The 13,183-nt window shown below is 38.5% G+C and overlaps 1 protein-coding gene across 1 annotated transcript in view; it reads right to left on the reverse strand.

The window, feature by feature from the left end:
• Positions 1-12,589, reverse strand: part of LOC117992776 (DNA ligase 1-like) — a 33,555-nt gene extending 20,966 nt beyond the window's left edge. Inside the window, exons 1-2 of the mRNA XM_034980493.2 lie at positions 10,845-12,589; positions 4,786-4,853 (exon numbers count right to left, since the gene is read on the reverse strand). Coding sequence (XP_034836384.1) covers positions 4,786-4,853; positions 10,845-12,507 — 1,731 coding nt within the window. The 5' untranslated portion in view covers positions 12,508-12,589. The remainder of the gene's footprint in view (positions 1-4,785; positions 4,854-10,844) is intronic.
• Between the last annotated feature and the right edge of the window lie 594 nt (positions 12,590-13,183).

A 13,183-nucleotide genomic window follows, 5' to 3' on the forward strand; every position in this document is an offset into this window, starting at 1 on the left:
GCGGTTTTCACCAATAGATAGAGTTTTTTTTTTTATTATTCAGATACAAGTTAGCCCTTGACTGCAATCTCACCTGATGGTAAGTGATGATGCAGTCTAAGATGATAGCGGGCTAACCTGGAAGGGGTATGGCAGTTTTTATTAAACCCATACCCCTTTGGTTTCTACACGGCATCGTACCGGAACGCTAAATCGCTTGGCGGCACGGCTTTGCCGGTAGGGTGGTAACTAGCCACGGCCGAAGCCTCCCACCAGACCAGACCAGAAATTTAGAAATTATAAAATTCCAAACCCCTGCCAGGAATCGAACCCAGGACCTCCCACTAATAAGACCACAGCGCTCACCACTGCGCCAGGGAGGTCGTCAAAGTCGAGTGATTCAAGAGGAAGGTTTATAGGTATAGTTTAATATTTATTTGTGTTAATTTGTTGAAATATGACGATATATTTTGAACGAAATGTCGGAAGAAATCAAGCTTCCATCGGAAATTAACAAATATTCCGCGCAACAAAACGTGACGGAGGCGGCGCTGGTCGCATTTATCTATATATATAAAAGGAAAAAGTGACTGACTGACTGACTGACCGACTGACTGACTGACTGACTGACTGATCTATCAACGCACAGCTCAAACTACTGGACGGATCGGGCTGAAATTCGGCATGCAGATAGCTATTATGACGTAGGCATCCGCTAAGAAAGGATTTTTGAAAATTCAACTCCTAAGGGGGTGAAATAGGGGTTTGAAATTTTGTAGTCCACGCGGACGAAGTCGCGAGCATAAGCTAGTAATATTAATATGGAAGTGACACTACATAAGTATCTACATTGCCACCCATGCGAAGCCGGGGCGGGTCGCTAGTTGGACATAAAGTTAAGCCACCGCAATGGCTTGAATTGTTAGTGCGTCGATAAACACGTTTTATGTCACATCAAACTCGCACGTGACGATTTTGACATACCGTTTTTAGGGTTCCGTACCTCAAAAGGAAAAACGGAACTCTTATAGGATCACTTTGTTGTCTGTCTGTCTGTCTGGCTGTCTGTCTGTCAAGAAACCTACAGGGTACTTCCCGTTGACCTAGAATCATGAAATTTGGCAGGTAGGTAGATCTTATAGCTGACATTTGGGGAAAAATCTGAAAACCGTGAATTTAGGGTTAGATCACACAAAAAGAATTAAATTGTGGTCATGAACTAATAATTAGTATTTTCAACTTTCGAAGTGAGTGACTATATCAAGTGGGGTATCATATGAAAGGTCTTCACATGTACATTCTAAAACAGATTTTTATTTATTTTTATGCTTCATAGTTTTTGAATTATCGTGCAAAATGTCGAAAAAATACGACTGTAGTACGGAACCCTCATTGCGCGAGCCTGACTCGCACTTGGCCGGTTTTTAACATTAACTTTGATTCTGCTATCCGGTTCTGACGTGAATTGTTTTAAAGAAAGAAGGATCAAAATGCCGTAGGCTATGATTTTTTTTTTCAATGTTTTAAAGATATCTGCAATCAGTCATTGAATAGACTCGTAGCTTTAGTTTTAAGTTTGCGTTATAATTATCACCACTATATCTTACAAATCTAACACTATACGAGACAATCAATAAGAGTAATTTATTACCTATTTTGAATAAATCATTTGACTTTGACTTTGACTTGACTTTGAATGAAGGTACTTTTAGCGGGCATCAGCTAGTGTGAAATAATACTACGAATTTTGAAACTTAGAACTTATGGCGTAGTAAAGTCATGAGTTTCTTTTTGCAATTCAGTAACATCTGAAATCATATTGATACCATCGTGATGTAAAATTCGCAAATCTATGATTAGAAATAAATTGGACGAGATACGGTGTGGATTTACTTTCGCACGAAAAAAAACACGCAGCGAGATTTCGCAATAGGTACCGATTTGATTCTTGATATATATTTGATGATTGATATAATACGCGACAGGTTAAAATAGCACTCGGGGAGGGAACGCACATCCCCCGCGCTAACCAGGTGCGGGCAAGCGAGACATGCGGGTATGCGGGGCGTCCCCCCGCCTCATACCCCGATTGCCATCTCAACCTGTCGCGGACTAAATGTATTATGTAACTACAGTTCACAAGGGATGATCATGCCCGTGGCTTCATCCGCGTGAATTTAGATTTTTAAAAAATTGTAATATTACAACGTCGCAGTCTTAAGCGCAACGCGTGCGCGAAGTGACTCCCTTTGAAAAATGACCCCAGATGGGTTCGAAACTAGTCGGGCTAACGTCGACTAAACACGTGTCTCTACTTTACTCACATAAAATTGTTTACCCAAAGAACAGAAAGTTACGGAGTACTTATTACAATTTTTTTTTACTAGCTTATGCTCGCGACTTCGTCCGCGTGGACTACAAAATTTCAAAACCCTATTTCACCCCCTTAGGAGTTGAATTTTCAAAAATCCTTTCTTAGCGGATGCCTACGTCATAATAGCTATCTGCATGCCAAATTTCAGCCCGATCCGTCCAGTAGTTTGAGCTGTACGTTGATAGATCAGTCAGTCAGTCAGTCATTCAGTCAGTCAGTCAGTCAGTCACCTTTTCCTTTTATATATAGGTATAGATTTACAAACATTTTTATTTTTAGATTCCAATGAAAATACAATAAACAAAAATACCAAACTTATTCTAGAACATAAAAATTACAGATCGAAAATATCATCTAAACCACCGCAACGAGGCAGGGTGCTGGGAACGCTGGCAGCGTTACCTCGTTGAATGGCCAGACTAATATGCGGGAAACTCGTGCAGAGGACTAAATCCCTTTTAGTTACTAAGTACTAACATAGTGATTAAGTATTTTGTTACTAACTCCTTAGTGTTTAAGTATTAACATAGTTATTAAGTATTTATTGTTACTAACACATACTGGATCAATTGTTGTCCGATTTAATAAATAAATTGAAATTGAAATATGCTGACCGAGGTAACTGCCACTGCCACTGGTAATTTTTGCATAATAAGATTCTGAACTACGTAACTTTGTTTAACGCAATTTATATTGTATCTAGCTAGATACTAGATGTTATAACTTATAATAATATGATCATTATTATAATGGGTTCATTCTGCAAGAGTATTCATTACTTGCTCGTTTGGCGTAGCGAAAAGTTATGTCACTAACTTGTGAGACATTTTAAACTGACTGTTACTTGTTCTATTTCAACTCCGACAACACTATCAAATGTTAGCTTAGTTAAGTAGTTAGTATAGTACGGGTGTACGTTTCATGATCAACACATTGCCGGCCCACTACTGAGAGCACGGGTCTCCTCTCAGAATGATGCTTTAGGTCATAGTATATCACGCTGCGGATTGGCAGACCTCGCACGACTTTGAGAACATTATGGAGAACTCACAGGCTTACAGGTTTCCTCATGATGTTTTCCTTCACCTTTACAGCAATTAGTGATATTTAATTGCATTAAAATTTAATACTAGCTGACGTGCCCCGGCTTCGCTCGGGTGGAGTTTAGGAAATTGAGGGGGAGGTTGAATTAAATTTTTCTCTCCGTAAGCACCATCCTCGTACTTCAAGGAATATTATAAAAAAAAGAATTAGCGAAATTGGTTCGGCTGTTCTCGAGATTTGCGATCAGCAACACATTTAGTGATTCATTTTTATATTACAGAGATAACTCCGAGAAGTTAGAGGTGCTCCGTATCGAATCTCGGACCTCCTTATGAGGCACACAACCACTAAGCTATTACGGGTTATTACCAGTACCCGTAGTACAAGATTTTACGTCTCACCAAACGAAACCAAATTCGAGAGTCGAAATATTTCCGCGTTACAGTAAAATGGACCTAAACAGCCTTGAATTGAAGTCAAATATTCAATGCCACTGATTTTAATTTCGCAATGTTTCCGCTTGGAGCGCTGGCTGTAGAAGTGTAGACAAACTTGAGCTTTAAAACAAGGCATTTAAGATCCAGTTTACTGTAACGCGGAAGTATGTCGACTTTCGAATTTGGTTTGGTTTGGTGAGACGTAAAATCTTGTACTACGGGTACAGAGGCGTCTTTACCTATGGTGCAGGGTGTGCGGCGCACACGGGCGCCGGGTGTAAGGGGGCGCCGAGCACCCTCTAATGCGACACCTCCAAAGATGCGTCGATGCCGGCGCTCTCAAAGACCCTGCGCTCGTGTTATGGCCGATGCCGTCATCATTTCATATCATCATTTAAAATTGCACCATTTGCATCCGAATTTCCGTTTGAAAATATAACTGTTAGTATTCCATTTTGACCCTGCTCCTACTAGACTAGAGGGCGCCAGGGTACTGGTTGCACACGGGCGCCACAAGGGCTAGAGACGCCTCTGTTCTTAAGTATACAAAAAGAAAAGGTCGCTGACTGACTGACTGATATATCAACGTACAGTAGGCGGCCGAAAGTAATGTTAAATGTACATCGAACTTTAGAAGGAGATAGCTTTCTAGAGCACTGTCTCTGTCGTTGAGACCGACAAAATGCCATGACAGAGACAACGCTCTACAAAGCCGGAATGTCATTCTAAAGGCCGATGTACATTACTTTCGGCCGCTTATACTGTACAGCTCAAACTACTGGGTGGATCGGGCTGCAATTTGGCATGCAAGCTATAGACATCCGCTAAGAAAGATATTTTGACCCTGCTCCTACTAGACTAGAGGGCGCCAGGGTACTGGTTGCACACGGGCGCCACAAGAACTAGAGACGCCTCCGCTTATTACCATAGTAATGAAATGTTCAAACGTACCTCATACGCCTTTTTGCCGTGCTCGTCGTGAATTTCGTCGTGCTCGGATTTGTGATCCTTGCCAGCCCCTACAAACAGACTGACATTTAATTAACAGGTTAAACTTTCATCAAACGGTAATTATTATATTCTAGAAAAGTACGATAATCTGTACATATAAAATTCAAAGTCCTGACTGACTGACTGACTGACTGACTTATATATGTCGCAGGTATATTGTCAAAGCCGTGATATAACAATTTCACTAGTGATATTATAATTAAACGGTAGATTGTCAATCGGGTTTTAGTGACATGTCGACATAATATGTCTCTTGTAGGGACTTCCACACGCCACGGTCTTGCGCCGCCGCCATCCAGCGGCTCTCTGCGACTCGTCTGATGTCTTCCAACGCTGCGTCTTCCGGTGCGAGGTCGCCATTCCAGCATCTTGAGACCCTAACGTCTATCAGTTTTACGAACTATGTGCCCTGCCCATTGCCAGCTTCAAAAACTTTGAGCCGAAAAGCGCACTTTGATTAATATTAGTATCTTGCTTATTTTAAAAAATATGAAAAATAAATAAAAACACAGTTTTCCTGTAATATTTCCTAGATCATTTTGATACCCTGACTAAAATTGACAGCAAGACTGAATGCCGTGATAATCTTAAAATAATAAACACAAAAAATGTTTCTACCTATACCACAGTAGATATAATAGTACTACTTGACTTTGAAACTATCCAACCGATGTGCGCCAAACCGGCTTTATTAGAAAGGTAATAATGCGAAGATTTTGTAGCGAGCACACGGCGGCTATCCTCTAGTTATTAATATGCCCTATATATACACGGTGTGAACTAAATCAGTCCTTAGACAGTATTAATCCATCAAGTAAATTGAGTTTGAAAGACATAAAAATGCCGTCCGTTCGGCCAATCTCGACTGATTTATTCCATTTAATTAATTTACTTTTCCGAAGATATCAACCTTCTGAATATTTATTGCGAAGCGAGCGAGTTGCATTTCTCATTTCAAGTTTAATAGATGAAGTGAAGCTTTTAACTATCAACAGCTGGGCGAAGACGTGTCCGCGTTATTATGAACTTCGTCCTTCGCGTAAACTTAATATGCTCGTGCCAAGCTCTAAACAAAAAATACAGAGTACCTACGGGTCCCAACTCGATGTGTTCGAAAATTTATAATAAAACTCCTGACCATATCAAAAAAATTGAGAATAATATAGCGTTCATTGAGGAATAAAAAAAATCCTAATCGAAGAAGCCTACTACAAAATAAATGACTATCTACTTGACGAGTAATAAGCGCCGTCTCCCTGCTAAAATTGCTGTGCCCCAACGGGGTTTCAATATTGTAATTATAAAAATAATTGTTTATTAATTTATATAATCAATATTGGAATGCATGAATAACTAATGAATAAATGAAGTGAAGGTCCAACTCGTCTTATTAGGGAGTGGACTTAGGAGTGGAATAATTAATCGAGCGAAGGCTCTGAGGCTGAGATCTATCATAATCATTATCATAATCATTTATTTATTTTGCTCAGATATGGTAGGTACATGTACCTATATTATTTACATGGGGTCTTAAAAGTTAGGTAATCAGTTACATATCCTGCCAAGCATGGCGTGCAAAATTATTTCTAAATTATCTTCATAAATTATCTAATTTCATTAATATTGTTATGTCATCACTCATCATGTAAATGTTTTTAATAATTCTATGCATTCTATAGAGCACACGAGCACACTTTGACTTTGCTCAGACAGGTATGATTCCGAACCACGCTGCACGCAGCAGCGCTGCCGCAACAGTGCTGTCACCAGCTGTCACAGTCCTGTCGCGGCACTACTGGTCCCCATACAATCTCTATAAGCTTATATGACATTACATTCCGAGCTAGGCAGCAATGTTCCGCTACATTGCTGCCGCGACATTGCTGCCCACGAATGGAATCAGAGACCTCGCTTCGCTCGGTTAATAACTCCACTCCCTAATGAGACGAATTGGACGGCTATAAAGTGGAGATTGAATTCGGCTATATGTCAAAAACGGCTACATAATATTAGAAACTGAAACTTGTGTATATATTGTGTTCGTTATATCCTGCATTTTGAACAACAAATGTTAACGCGAACGTCTGCGAAGTCTTAGTTCGGGGCGAACCACTTGTAGCTTGGACCTTAGGCCTTAGAACTAGGTCTAGACTCCATATGATGACTTGAATTCACGGTGATAGATGATATATAATTGGTTTGACTGAATATATTATGGTCAAGTTGCGTCATTCGCTTACTTATAAAATCTGTAGGTATATATAAAATTCAAAGTCCTGATTGACTGACTGACTAAAAAAAAACTTTATTTAACAAAAACAAGTTATTTTGGCGTCGGTTACTAGTGGTCTCCACACCAGCCTGAACCTGTGAAACCTGTGACGTGGAGACCATATATGAGCCCCTAGTGGGTTTTACTGAGGACTAGGAAAGTTTAGCGGTTAGAATATTTTATATAATAAGTATTATAATATTACTGACAGTATAATATTACTGAAGACTGACTGACCAGCCTAAACCGCTGGTCCGAGAGACATGAAATTTGGAGGGTGTATTAAAAAATGTAAAGAGTAGGTATCCACTAAGACAGGATTTTTCGATATTTAAAATTAAAAAGTGGGTTAAATAAGGGTTTGTTATGTAGTCCACGCGGACGAAGTCGCGAGCGTAAACTAGTTTAAGATAAGTACAGTACGCACCAGAAAGTTATGTAAGTACATCGGCTTTTAGAATTACATTTCGACTTAATGGAGCGTTTTCTTTGTCACTCATACCTTTATGACGTTTTGTCGGTCTCAACGACAGAGACAACGCTCTACAAATCCGCTATCTCCTTCTAAAGGTTGATGTACATTACTTTCTGCCGCTTACTGTATCAGGGTCCACGTAGTTGGCAACCGTAAAATTTTAGTGCAGGCGACAATCGTTACTATTGACTGCCTTAATTTCTTTTCCGCTTTCTTCTAATTCCAAAGATAATAATAACAAATTACCAAAGATACTCGCCTTTTACGCGAAAAATTCGAATTACGTGATTGCAATGTTACGAAATCATTTCATATTTTCGCTCCGTAACTTTTTGCCATTAAAAGCTGTGCCACTACTGAGCACGAGTCTCCTCTCAGAATAACCGGATAAGATACAAGTTAGCCCTTGACTGCAATCTCACCTGGTGGTAAGTGATGGTGAAATCTAAGATGGATGCGGTCTAACCTATGAGCCTGTGTAGCGGCAATAGAAATATACATTTTGTGAAAATTTCAAGTCTCTACCTTTTATGGTACACGAGATACAACCCGCTGACACACGGACGGAAGGAGGGACGGACGGACAGCGGACGGATAGGCTGAAATCTATAAGAGCGCACTTTGACTTTGTTCGATTGTGTTAAAAACGAGACAGATATAATATGTGAGAGATATTATACTTCTGTTTCGTTTAAACTCTGTTTTGAGTCTAAGCCAAGTCAGAGTGCGCTTTATAGAACTCACCCTGAGTAATAGGGTCCCGTTGGCACCCTTCTGTTACGGAACCCTAAAAACCAGCTTTCAGCTCGGTTCAACCGCTTTCAGAATCGATTAGTAAAGGTGTAACTCGAGACATCGCAAAAAGCACACAACATCTCGACTATACAATGTTGATTCGTTTCAGAACAGAAATAACACGGAATTTCTTCACGGTACACAAAAACGATGTTCTGGGAGATATAATTAATTCTATAACCTTCAGTTTTAAGTGGAACCGAGGTTTCAATTTCTAAGAAAAGTGAAGTTAGAAAAATATAGAGATTCGAAGTCATAGGTGACCTTTTGCATGACCTAGACATCGCTTTTTTCATCGATAAATTTTTTCTGCGATTTCGTCTGCGTGGGTTAAGGTTTTATAAATAATTATAGCCATCCATACTAATATTATAAAAGCGAAAGTGTGTCTGTCTGATTTTAACGAAATTTGGTACAGCGATAGCTTGCATCCCGGGGAAGGACATAGACTTTTTATCCCGGAAAATCAAAGAGTTCCCACGGGATGTTTATTAAAAACCTGAATCCACGCGGACGAAGTCGCGGGCATCCTCTAGTATATTTTCCCGCAGGAATTACTCAATTTTTTTTATATAAGACATTGAAAGATCACAATCCGTAAAAAAAAGTTTTACGGATTGTGACGTACCTTCCGTACAGCGTGATGTTCATGTTGTTATTCTCTTTAAATTATGGATTCTAGCCCCATAAACTACCGCTACACAAAAAATCACGTCATTTTATTACTACTACTACAGTCCAAGACCCCATTTCTCCTATTATACATTTAGGAAGATTTTCGTGTTTATTTTTAAAGCAGAAAGCAACCATTCGCCTATCTATTTATATTTATATTATCTACTCGAATCTCATCAAGTACAGATCACACACTTTCGGACCTCTCCCAATTTGCATGGACCCTTCACATACTATTTACGTTATGAAATATTTGAGCCCTTGCCATATCCACCCCTATTTCACCAAGATATATTTACAGCTGAAAAATGACATGTGTTGCCATTTCAAACCCTAAATAACCAACCATAAGGTTGTATATTAAACTTTCTGTATGAAAATATGACATGGTGTTACCAAAAATATACCAGATAATAAAAACGTGTCTTGCGAAAAATATTGCTTAATTGACCAGTATATTTAAAGTATTTTTGATAGGAGAATTTTTTTTTGAAATCTATCCAAGTTTTACCTATGATAATAAATTATATTTCAAATTTAATATAATAATGCTTGAAAAGTCGTTATAGCCTAGTGGTTAAGATCCTTCTCCTATTCGCTTCTTATTTATACATATTATTATTATAATCAGTGGAAACTTTTGCTTTTGGATAAAAAGTAGACTATATCATGTCATTCCCAGGTCCCAAACCAACAAGCAAACACACTTAATAATAGAATAGAATAGAAATGTTTTATTTTGCATTAAATTAATTACTTAATCTTTCGTATTTATAATAGTTTGTCTTGTGCTAAATATGTTGGAGTTTTGCAGTATATTCTAAAACAGATTTTTATGCATTTTTGATTTATCGTGCAAAATGTCGCAAAAAATAGCCGAGTACGAAACCCTCGGTGCGCCAGTCTGACACGCACTTGGCTGATTTTTTTTGAATATTATTATTAATCTTAATCCAGACTAAAACAAAAAAATTAAACGCCAAATTATGGCGTTGCGATGCGTTTTTTAATTTGACGTAGCGTTTAGTTTAGTTTTGCAGTTGAGTAAATAAATAACCGAACAAACATCTAAACGGTTAGACAGCTATACCAAACTATTTCCAAACAAGAAACAAAATGTATTGACCTGTGAAGACAGTAAGTTACAATGTTAGGTAACTTGTAATTACGTGATTTGAGAAGAGAAATTGTTATTTCTTACAGTGACCGAACATTGGAAAGAAACTTTTTTCCAATGTGCGGTTTTTTTCCAATATTAAATTATTAACTTAGTCCCGAAATTTCATCGACGTGGACCACACAAATTTCCCTATTTCACCCCCTCGAGGGTTGATATCTCAAAAAACCTTTCTTAGCGGATATCTACTCATGCATACCAAATTTCAGCCCAATCCGCCCAGTTGTTTGAGCTGTAGGTTGATACATCTGTCAGTCAGCCAGTCACGTTTTCCTTTTTTAATCTGATTTAGATTTCCCCGCTGTCTTGCACTCTCTATACAAGCGTAGTTTTATTGAATTTACTCCTTTTTTGAATTTACCCATTGAAACTCGATAGAATTTTGTAGTCTACACGTACAAATGTCTGTCTGTGGTTTATAAATTTCCGTAAAAATATCTTGTTTGAGTCCGTGTAACTTAAAATAGAAAAAATATAAGTACTTAAATATTGTTAAATTACATAATAACTTAGAAATATTATTCTACCAGTCTTAGACACAAATTTTCATTTTACAAGAGCTTGAAATTTTACCAATAAAAATAAAAATATTTTATAAGACTAACCTGTCTCTCGATCAAAATCTTCATTCTTCTTATGTTCTTCCTTATGAGTTCCAGATTGTACTGAGTCCACTGCTAGAGGCGCAGCAACGGCGGTAGGTGCTGTCTGGGATGCTGTCAGGGCAGTGTTTGATGCTGATGAATCAGCGTCCGATGCTGACGGAGCAGTAATATCTGCTGCACCAGTAATATCTGCTGCACTAGTTGTGTCTGGAGCAGAAGTTATATTAACAGCAGTCGCGTCCGGTCCAGTCACTTCAGATGACTTTCCCTTATCGTCACTAGAATCAGCCGTGGAGTCTGGGACAGGAGTCGTCAATTTGTCTTTAAATTTACGCTTGTTCTTCTTTATTTTAGGGAAAAACAGCGTCGGTTCTCCTTCCTTAGAATCACCACCTTCGGGCACCAAAGATATTCTTACATTATCTTCCTCTGGCGTAGACGATTCAGAAAATCGCGAAGAAAATTTTTGAGGCTTACGACTTCTAGTAGCTGAGGGTTTCGTTGTTGTAGATGTGCTAGATGTGTCTTCGTCATCGTGTATAATGTACAACTGAGGATTCCTAAACACTGAAAGTTTACCGCCTGCTACAGTTTTACTAGTTTTCTTTTGTTTACGTTTTTCTGGGGTTTTAGGTGGTTTTATCGTAGTTTCAGCAGTACTTGCACTGCCAGTTCTCAAAGGATTAATTTTATATTTGTCCTTTATAATGGGGTCTTCGTATTCTTCATATTCATGTGTTAACTTCTTCCATCTAGTACCATCATGTGCATATTTGTCGTTGTTGTCTCGTGGTTTGATTCTATCATGATCTCTTTCGAGCTCCTCTTTGAAGATTTCTTCTTCTTTTAATTTTTCAGATATGGTTCGTTGCTCGACAGCATGTCGTTCTTTCAACGCGTCCACACTCTCTAGAAGTTTTTTCTTCTTGGCTTCACTTTCTTTTTGTTCTTCTTCTTTTTTTGCTATTTCCTTATCTGTTTTCTTCTTCTCAGCGCTTTCTTCTTCATAATCAGCTTCATCCTCGTTTTTCTTAGATTCTTTCTTGCTTTGATTGTCCTCTTTACTTTCTTTTGATTCATCATCCTTTTCTTCTTTAGACGTATTTTCGTCTGAGTATTCTTCTTCGTTTTGTCGTTTAGCTTTAATCTTTAGTTCTCCTTTAGGTTTAACTGCTTTTTTAAGTTTCACTTCTTCTTTAGCTTTTTTGTTTCGAGCTTTCAGAGCTCTCAATACCGGGTCATCCCTGGGCTTAGTAATAATATTAACGATGCCTTCTATATCCGAAATGTTTGCGTGATTTATCGGTTTATTAGGATCTACTGTTTTAGCTTCTCTGTGCTCATCTGTCCATTCTTTCTTCTCATAATAATCCTCGTTGTCACTATCACCTTGACCTTTGTCGTAGTAATCATTGCCTTGCGGTTCAGCAACAGCTTTAAGTAAGAAGTTCTTCGGATGCGCAAGCCTCTTCTTTGGTTTAGATTTGGCAACGTTTACCAACTCTTCTATTAGCTCACCTTTGTTGCTTTTGAATGGCACCCAATCCGGATAAAAGTTTTTAGTGTTAGTGTCACGTTTTGTCACATTTTGTTTAGCAGCTCCTATGCTCAACGACTCACATGTGGACACGATAAAAACGAGAGCCCAGAAAAGTGGCGTCATTTTGATATGAGAAAATGTTCATAGTATCATAACTGGATAGGCTATTAGTAAACACGGTCGCGGGTGAGGTCGACTCGGCTCGGCTGCGCGGGACCAACTGTTTGCGTAGCTCGAACCACTATTATTTATACTGTTCATAAAACGATTTTCTTCGGTCTCGATCGCCGATAGAATAAAGTGGACTGAATGTAATCACTAATTTAAAAGTAATCGACATTCGTTACCAAATTGACGCCTAAAAAGAGATCATATTAATGAAAACGATGAAATTGGAAGATTTGCGTAGCTAGTTAATTTAATTTCATGGGGTGTAATGTGCAATTTGCATTTATAGTTTGCATCAATCAAAAATCAGAATCTCTGCTGTGGTAGGAAGTATGGATATGTCAAAGGCTTATTAAGTCAATTAGAAAGGTTTTAAAAGAAAATGAGATGGATGGAGATGAACCTAAACATGATCTAAAAATCAAAATAAAATACCTAATAAATTCCATCGTTTCTTCGAATGAAGTAGAAGATGTAGCTGTTACTCAGTGGCGTGCATAGGGTTTAAAGCCAGGGTAAGCAGTAGTTAGGTAAGCCAGTCAAAGAATAATGAGCATTGAGCAATTTCAACCGAGTTAACTATTTCTTGGGTAAGCAGCGCTTTTATGCCTCTATGAGTTGCACGCCACTG

Source organism: Maniola hyperantus, chromosome 22 (assembly GCF_902806685.2).
Source record: "Maniola hyperantus chromosome 22, iAphHyp1.2, whole genome shotgun sequence".
Classification (NCBI taxonomy): Eukaryota; Metazoa; Arthropoda; class Insecta; order Lepidoptera; family Nymphalidae; genus Maniola; species Maniola hyperantus.